The following is a 9,369-nucleotide window of genomic DNA, read 5'->3' as shown; positions in this document are numbered from 1 at the left end:
AGAGGGCATCACATCACATCAGCGTTTTTTTCATACGGTGAAAATTCAGGTGAAATCGACTTAATGTGAAATTGCTATTTGAGAGCCATTAAATAATTTGACTGATTTTGACTAAATTTTCATCTAACGGCTCATAAATATCAACTTCACGTAAAGTTGACTGTACCAGAATTTTCACCTTTCTACAGTCCCGTTTTATAGATTACCTTGGTTTAAGGAACATCTCACCAGGATAAGACAGCATCGAGGGGTTAATTAAGAGTGAATACAGCCATACAGGGTTTAACATTAAATTCTAACAATTAATGACATGTAATAACTATGGCTGTCTTTTGTTGCTATTCATTTCCAGAGACAGAGACTTAGGCTTGGTGAATATCTTCGCTGTTTATTTAATAACAACACAAATTTTAGAAAAATATGATTAACACACGATAATTCATAAAATACATGTATTAGAGTTTTATCGGAAAGTTGGGGCGCAAAACTTAAACATGACACATATATTTTTATTTAAAATTTTAAAAATTTCACTTTCCCTCATCACTTTCCTAACCAACAACAATAGGGTAAAAATTGATTTTTAATGACAAATGTATTTATATTTTTTTATTAATGTCTTAACAATGAGGATATGTTTATATTAGAATCAAGAATTTAAGATTAAATATATCTAACTCAACCTTAAAAGCTAAGTAAACTTAATGGATGAAGGATGTTTTTTTGTTTTACACATATAAACTACTTAGAGGTCATATTTTAAAAAAGATGCGAAAATGATAATAACACAGAGATTTAATTGTCTTGTTCTTTAAAATTATACTTACTGACCATTGACTTCCCTTTACACGTTGAATTATTATAATTAAAACTCATTAATTCGAAACCAGTTTGTCAGTTATCATTTTTTCACTGCAGGGCCACCATTGCTATATTTAGAAAACATAAGCCCTACATACTACACATGTATGTAGTGATATAATTAAACTATGAAATCAGACATGATTTTACACTTTTAGCTGCAACAATTTGTACCACTTTTATGTTCAGAACATTTTTTGGTGGTTGTGATTTTTTTTTTTGTCTAAATTATCTAAAAATAAAAATAAAAACTGATAGAATTCATCCTATTATTTTTAAATTTTATGTGTAAAATTTAGACACAGTAAAAGATACCTTTATGTTATCTTGATATTCATGTATGTCGAAATATATAAAGAATATAATAATAAAAACTGACGATAAGTTTCCAGTCAACATAGCTAGAAACGTTTCAAGATAAACAAAAGGCAAAGGATAGAAATTAAACCCCGAGGTGGCTGCTATTAATTTTTATATATTAAATTAAAGTACGCAATCTCAGTAACATAGAGTTAGACGTACGTGCAAGTTTATAGAAGATAAAGATATTATAAATTAAGGGAACATACTGCAGATATATACAAAGTAAGATCAATGAAAAAAATATATAATCCACCAACTACGACTAATTATTTAACAGTTATATTACACATTTAACTTTTGTTAACAATTAAATTTAATTAAATTAATTTAAATTTAATAAAAATTATTTTCATTAAACGCCCTATTTGTATCCCTAACGTTTGTAAAAGTGATTCAATGTTATCCTGCCATCAATTACACATCAATGAGCGCTTTAATTTGAGTTTTAAAAATCTCTTCTTGAAGTTAGAATACAAATGTCTGGGATAGAATCGATAATCTACTTCGAAAAATAGCTCATCAAATGTTGAAACTAATTCCTACAACATTTACATAATTCACTTTTTTAGGGACATAATTGAATCTAAACATAAATAGTGGGCCTAATATTAAAATCGACCACATCCAAGTGAGACCTAATTGAGAATGAATACATCCAAGTGAGAATAATTGAAAAAATATAATCTGATTTGTTAGTATAATTGATAGTAGGATAACATTAAATCACTTTTATAAACGTTAATGATACAAATAGGACGATTTAAATGTTAGGGACACAAATAGGACTTACCCCAAATATTGGGGACAAAAACGATACTTTACTCTTTTATTTTTATTCTTGTTAAGAGAGTAAAATAAGAAGAAACTTAAAAGAAGAAGAAGAAGAAGAAGAAGCGTTTTGAATTATACAGAATTTATTAGAATAAAAATACACTGAAATTTCTTAATAAATACACATAAATTTTTTAGTTTTTATACCGAAATTAATTAATGATTGCGATACGCAAACTCAGTTAAAAAATAAGCACACAAACAAGACTGAATCATGAACAAAAATACATCCAAATTAATTTTGAATTAATATGACAAAAATTAACAATAACAATAATAACGATAAAAAAGATGACGATAACGACAACGATGATGATAATGATAGAGAAGGAAGCCGAAGAAAGCAAATAAAAAGAAGAAATCAAATAAAAAAAAAAGAGGAGGAAAAGATAGTAACGATGGTAGTTGACACGATAACAAAAGAAAAAAGAGAAAAAAAAGGAGGAAAAAAAACAGCAACTAAAATATTGGTGAGAAGAAGAAGAAAAAGAGAAGAAAAAGGAGAAAGAAATAGAAAAAAAAAAGAAGAGGAGAAGAAGAAGGAGAGAGAAATAGAGAAGAAGAAAGAAAAAAATAAGATCCAAAGAAGTAAGTAATAATGTTCGTTACACATACAGAGAAAAATAAATAATATGATATATCCTCTTCACATCATTATCAAATTTATTTGAAATTTAAACAAATTACAACATGATAAAAAAAGGTCATGAGGGAAAAAAGAATGTTGAAGTTATTGATTTGTCATTATTTTGGGTGGTATTACAAAATAAATGAATGAATAAAAATAAACTAATATGTATTACAGATCAAGTGTGTGTCTATACATAATATAGAAAAATAATATATTCATTCTAGTTCATTTTTCTATACAAATTAAGTACAATATAAAATAAGTTGTTCATCAAGTATATAGTATATATATGATATAATAATAATTAATCAGTTTCAACTTTCAATATACCCACCCCCACGAAAGTATAAATTTTTTCCTTAATAAATTGCATGATAATATAAAAAAAAGTTGCATGTACAATAATTTTTTTTTTCTTATCACTGTTATACCAGCATTTATATATTAGTCTTGGTAGATGGCTAGATGAGATTAATTCTATACTCCATACTCAACGTTAAATTTTTTGCTTATCCATCTGAATTCGTTTGCTTATAGCAATGGAAAACCACCCAACATTATTATCTTCGTCGGAAAACCTTCCACCAAAATATGGAAATCTTATAACAGTTCTTAGCATTGACGGTGGAGGCATCAGAGGAATCATTCCCGGTGTTATTCTTGATTTCCTTGAGTCCCAACTCCAAGTGCGTAATAATTATTACAAAAACCACTTTTCCAAAAAGTTTAAATTTATTTAAGAAGCAAAATTTAAATAAGTATATTTTTAGTATTTTCTTCTGAAAAGAAGAGTTTTAATTTAGGTTTATAATTTGCATAAATTTTTTTTTCTCTTTTCATTTATCTAATGTTAAAATTTTTGTTTAGAATTAACAAAGGACTAAATTCTAAATTTTTTATCATAAAATTTTTTATACTATATCATAATTTTTTTTTCAAAATTTAAAGAGACATAAATAGTTATATATGTCTAATAGAAACAACTTAGGATATAATTAGTACAATATTATATGCCTAATTAATGTGTATTTTGTTTTTCATGAAAATGAATATTGATATATATAGGAGCTAGATGGTGAAGGTGCAAGAATTGCAGATTACTTTGATATAATAGCAGGAACAAGTACAGGTGGTCTTGTTGCTTCCATGTTAGCAGCTCCAAATCCAAAGGCCACAAATCGCCCTTTATTTGCTGCTAAAGATATAGTACCATTTTACCTTGAACATTCTCCAAAGATTTTCCCACAAACTAGGTAATTAGTTCACAAAAATTATGCATTATTATTTATTACTAACCAAAAAATATATATATGTAAAGATTATGATGATATACTATATTTGGCATGCAGTGGAATATTTGCATGGTTGATAAACACAATTAAGGTTTTGTTAGGATCCAAGTATGATGGAAAGTACCTTCACAAACTAGTTAAGGAGACGGTAGGGGACACAATAATGTTAAGCCAAACAGTCACAAACGTTGCAATTACAACTTTTGATATCAAAAAACTTCAACCTACCATCTTCTCCTCTTATCAGGTTTATTCATTAAAACTATTGAAACACCGATATTCTAAAAATACTCGAAATTTTTTCTATAATATATGTGTTTTGCAGCTGGAAACAGAGGCAGAGTTGGATGTTCCAATTTCAGACATTTGCATAGCCACTACGGCTGCTCCAACTCTTTTGCCAGCTTATTATTTTACAAAAAAAGATGAACATGGAAACATCATCAAAGAATTCAACCTCATCGATGGTGGGGTCGCGGCTAACAATCCGGTAGTAATTAACTGATGATCATAATATACTTAATTATATTTGCTGGTTAATTGTTAATATTGGTGATCATTGATCAAGTAGTATATACTTTTCATCAGACTTTGGTTGGAGTGAGAGAAGTGAGCAAGAAGCTGCTTAGGAACCCAGGTGAAGGGAAGATTAATCCATTGGATTTTGATCGGTTTCTAGTGCTATCGCTGGGGACAGGAACAAACAGGAATGAGCACAAATACGAGGCTAAGAAGGTGGCCAAGTGGGGTATTTTGAATTGGTTATTGGACTCAGGATCAACTCCCATAATAGATTGTTATAGTGAAGCAAGCACTGACATGGTTGATTATCACAACTGTGTCATCTTTACTGCTCTTCATTCTGAAGACAATTACCTCCGAATCCAAGTAAGTAATGCATTTTGTACCCCGTCTTCATCATTACTGACAATTATTGTTTTTATTTTGGTCAAATTAAAGTTCATTTAATTGTAATCAACCATACTATATGCTTACTAAAATCAGCTATCAGTGTAGAATATACATTAAAAATATACTAATACATAGTGATTAATTTTAGCGACTGATTTTACTGGAGAAATAGTATTTACTATAAATGTGTTGTTATTATTTCTCTTCTTTCTTTTAACTTTTATTACCAAATTAACTGATAAATAACTACCGATTCCCGAATAAATTAAAATTTCTTGTGAGTTTATCTCTTTTTTACAAACATTTTTTAATCTAATTAAATAATTTTTTCACTGTAATTTTTTGTAACAGGAAACATTGGATGGGGAATTAGCTTCCGCAGATAAAGCAACAAAAGAGAATTTGGATAATCTCGTCAAAAAGGGTAAGGAGTTGCTCACAAACCCTGTTACACGTGTCAATCTAGATACTGGTCGATACCAACCTGTTCCAAATAAAGGCAGTAATCAGCAAGAGCTCAAAAGGTGAGTTTGTTTATTTATCGGTAAAAATTCGGGTACAGTCGACTTCACGTGAAGTTAATAACCGAGAATTATTAGATAAAAATTTAGTCAAATCATAGATAAAAATTTAGTCAAATCAATCAAATCATCCAACGACTCTCAATTATCAACTTTACGTGAAGTCGACTCTCAATTATCAACTTTACGTGAAGTCGACTGCACCTGAATTTTTACCTATATTTATTTTTATTAATATATTAAGTTAGTTTTTCCATATTACTAAATATATATTAATAATTGCAGGTTTGCAAAATTACTCTCGGACGAAAGAAAATTAAGGAACTCCACACGCATGAAAATAGGGAACTGAGAAAGATCACCAGATTGCAAGTGAATCCATTGTTCAACAAATTCGTTTGCCTAGTAACTCATATAATCCCTCTCGGGATTAAATTAACAAAAAAATCCCTCTCTATAACTCTATTAGCTTGAAAAGCAAACATAAGGGTATCTTTCATTTCTTTTGGCTTCTGCTTTTTTTTTTTTCCTTTTGGTTTCTTAATCTGATTAATATCTTTCACAAGAATTTTAATAAGTAGATACATATAAAAAGAATAAAAATTAAATAAAATAAATTCGACCAATATGAGAATGACAATACACTTGAAAAAGATAATACAGCACACGGTTCCTTCTTACTTGCATATAAGGTTACTAAGTATACACAATCTCAAACCCTGAACCCATATTTTTCTCCCCAAAATTTTGAGAAAAACTGTGAAAGAATATGTGTCAACTATAATTGGAAAACCATGATGAACTAACCTGCAGAAAGAATACAAGAAGCAGGGGAGACTATCAACAAAAATTATAAGAGTTCTTTTAATCTTCCAGAATCTACTCCCTTTTAGTCTGGAAGTGATTAAATCAATTTAAGTTTTCAATAATAGTGGTTCTCCAATTGGCTATCCGCAAATATTAACTGTTGTGTCCGTCAGCATCGAGTCATAATCTCGACCCCATCCGAAGTTACAAGAATGGTGTGTTCAAACTGCGCCGAAAGACTTCCATCTTCTGTCACCACCGTCCAGTTATCATCCCACAAAACAGGCTCGATGCTGCCTATAGTTAGCATTGGTTCTGTAAAATTTGTCATGTACAAAAATGTTAAAGTGAAATATCATTGCAACTTAGATCATGGGAAAAAAGGAAAAGCATGTGAAGTTTCCAGTTCCACTAATTAGCAATCACAAGCATAAGAGTTCATAACAATCCATATTATAGTCATAGCAACAAATTTTTTACCGATTGTAAAGGTTTGATTTAGCATCATCCGACCGCGTTCATTGTTTCCTGAAGATAATACATATGTTACAAAATACAAACACAACAGTGATTGAACTTTGACAGATAAGAAATCAAATGGAAGACCGAAGTAGAATGTTATAAGTTAATTACTATAGTGATGAATAACTGGATCAGCATGAAAAACTTTTCCAACTCCATGACCAACAAACTGTCTCACGACCCCATAACCGAATTTATCTGCATGATCACTAAAATAGAATAGATATCAACATTAAGCACTGGACAATCAAGAACCGTCAAAGCATATTAACAGAAGCAGATAACTGCTTTGAAGTAAGAAGATGCGAGGGTAGGGAAGAGAAAATGAATGGAGTTGAATTATACAATTTCTTAGACCAAGAACAACTGCTATGAGAATTGTATAATTGCTCAACAAGACTCTTCAAATAGAAGCCTTAAAATATAATCAATATAAATTGCCTTCATTTTGGTTTTATTCCTCAACAAGCTAGAAAAATTGTTCAATCCTCCTCAAGCGGAGGTGAGGAAAAATTCAACGTATAAGGAGAGACCGGAACAAGAAAAATATGTACAACACATGACAGAGTAAATAAGAGAAGTTTCTTACTGGATTATTTTGCCTATCTTTTTGTACTCCACACCCGGACCGCATATTGATATTGCTTTATCTAAGCATTCTTTAGTTACCTGTATCAATATCAAACAACCCGCATAAGCATGAAACAAATGGAGAGAAGACAAACCACCACTCCACAAAGTCGAAGCCACAACAGAGAATTCTAGAACAGTATCATCTTGAAGCCTTCTGAAATTAATAGAAGCAAAACAAAAAATAAAAGTGACTATAGCTGAGCAAAATATGATTAGTGTTATCAGAACAGGCCCAAAGTACAAATAAGACCTGGACAAAAACTTCCAGAGTAGACAGCTAGGAGCAAATATTTATCTACGGATACTAATGTTCAAAATTGGTACCTGAACTAGTTTTCTTGCCTCATCATCAACATCTCCACAAAAGAAAGTTGCAGATGTGTCACCATGATGGCCCTGCAACTCATCAATATATACACTTAACAAACTAGATGCAACTTTTTCTGATAGGAATTGCAAAAACACGAGAATACGAAACTTTTATGATATCAATGCAACATGCAAAAGTAACAAGATACTAGATGAATTAGAAAACTCAAGGAAAAAGTTTTTGAATCAGAATAATCTATGTTCAGCAAATACCTAATAGCGGACAACCACTTCATGAAAAAAAAATTAATACCGATTATATCAAATAGGCTGGTAGAAGCCCAGCAAAGAAGAAATAACCAAGCAAATTACATAGAAAATGAAATTCGATGGCTATCCCACTAAAAGTACCCCAGCAAACATTACTTACATTTAAATAAACGGTAACATCAATGTTGATTATATCACCATCCTGCAAACATAAATAAACAAATAAATGTATCAAAATATTCTTCACATAGGATGCATGATCTCATTTAAAAGGAAAAGAATGGTCTTGCAGACGGACCTCAAGCACACGGGAATCCGGTATTCCATGGCAAATGCATTCATTCACAGATGTGCAGACACTCTTTGGAAAACCACCATAGCCAAGAGGAGATGGGTATGCACCATTATCAACTATCATTTGGTGAACAGCTTGGTCAATGTCATCAGTTGTTATGCCTGGCTGTCAACAGAAGTTAAAACTAACATAAAATCGATTTTGTTTCCCTCTAAATAAAACATATCAATCGGTGTATTTATATAAGCAAAAGGGACATATAGGGATCAGGGAATTGCAATGTTCATCAATATCACTAGAGTAATAATAAATTGGCTATTTAGTTTCATAATGAGCAGTCAATATTTTATCTAGGGGACATACTACGAGTGATTGATCGGCGAAAAAAGCATAAGCAACTCACCCTGACTAAGGTGCCAGCATATTGAAGAACCTGTGCAGCAAGCCTTCCAGAAGCTCTCATGCATTCTATCCCGTTCTCATCATGCACTTCAGGGCCAGTCACAAGTCCTGCTGGAGTTTTAGACTTTACATATGGAGGCCTAGGAATATCCTTGGGAACTTCTCGACGAGGAGAAACATTTCCCGGCCTCAGACGTTTGCGCTTGCCTGGCAATTCATCTACATTTCTGCGAAGCCATCATCCATGAGCTTAACCAATAGGTATGCATAGGCGCCCCCCAAAAAATCAAGAGTTTTAATATTAAATTGTCAACAGATTACCACTGATTCCCAAATGCTATTGTCTAAGGACTATAACAAATTTTAGTGCTACAGATGCAGAACATAAACCACAGTTCCATAAACCTTTGTTCCTAAAGTATAGCTAGATGACTTAATACTACACGGTCATGGTAGTAGTAGTAACAAAAGAACATTGACAAAAATCGGAAACAATAATTTGGTGTAAAAAGGGAACATTGAGTAGTGTACCTTCTATTGAATAAGAGATTGGTGATGCCAGAAAATGTTCGAGATAACCGCATGGAAACATGCTTGCTTCCTGTCCGAAAATAAATTAAAACAGAAGCTGATAATAAATTTGGAGGGAAAAGAGGTAAGTGAAAAAGAAGGTGCCTGGGTTGTAACGAAATAGTTGAGGAAGGGGTTGTTGCAAGGAGC

At 31.4% G+C, this 9,369-nt stretch overlaps 2 protein-coding genes across 2 annotated transcripts in view; one reads left to right on the top strand and one right to left on the bottom strand.

Annotated features, from left to right (window-relative positions):
* On the top strand, positions 3,029-5,913 carry LOC107641673 (patatin-like protein 1). Its single transcript, XM_016345148.2, has 7 exons — positions 3,029-3,372; positions 3,752-3,939; positions 4,036-4,225; positions 4,304-4,468; positions 4,567-4,866; positions 5,242-5,414; positions 5,697-5,913. Exons 1-7 carry the CDS (start codon positions 3,226-3,228, stop codon positions 5,761-5,763), a joined length of 1,230 nt encoding a protein of 409 aa, XP_016200634.1. The 5' UTR covers positions 3,029-3,225; the 3' UTR covers positions 5,764-5,913.
* The window catches only part of LOC107640074 (methionine aminopeptidase 1D, chloroplastic/mitochondrial), a 3,515-nt gene continuing 151 nt past the window's right edge, over positions 6,006-9,369 (bottom strand). The window contains exons 2-10 of the mRNA XM_021122967.1: positions 9,181-9,277; positions 8,651-8,876; positions 8,251-8,412; positions 8,113-8,154; positions 7,698-7,769; positions 7,330-7,409; positions 6,852-6,949; positions 6,699-6,746; positions 6,006-6,533 (exon numbers count right to left, since the gene is read on the bottom strand). Coding sequence (XP_020978626.1) covers positions 6,388-6,533; positions 6,699-6,746; positions 6,852-6,949; positions 7,330-7,409; positions 7,698-7,769; positions 8,113-8,154; positions 8,251-8,412; positions 8,651-8,876; positions 9,181-9,277 — 971 coding nt within the window. The 3' untranslated portion in view covers positions 6,006-6,387. The remainder of the gene's footprint in view (positions 6,534-6,698; positions 6,747-6,851; positions 6,950-7,329; positions 7,410-7,697; positions 7,770-8,112; positions 8,155-8,250; positions 8,413-8,650; positions 8,877-9,180; positions 9,278-9,369) is intronic.

The sequence above is a fragment of the Arachis ipaensis genome, chromosome B05 (genome assembly GCF_000816755.2).
Source record: "Arachis ipaensis cultivar K30076 chromosome B05, Araip1.1, whole genome shotgun sequence".
NCBI classification, from domain to species: domain Eukaryota; kingdom Viridiplantae; phylum Streptophyta; class Magnoliopsida; order Fabales; family Fabaceae; genus Arachis; species Arachis ipaensis.
Note: the sequence above shows the minus strand (reverse complement) of the source record. Positions and strands in the feature narration are given on the sequence as shown.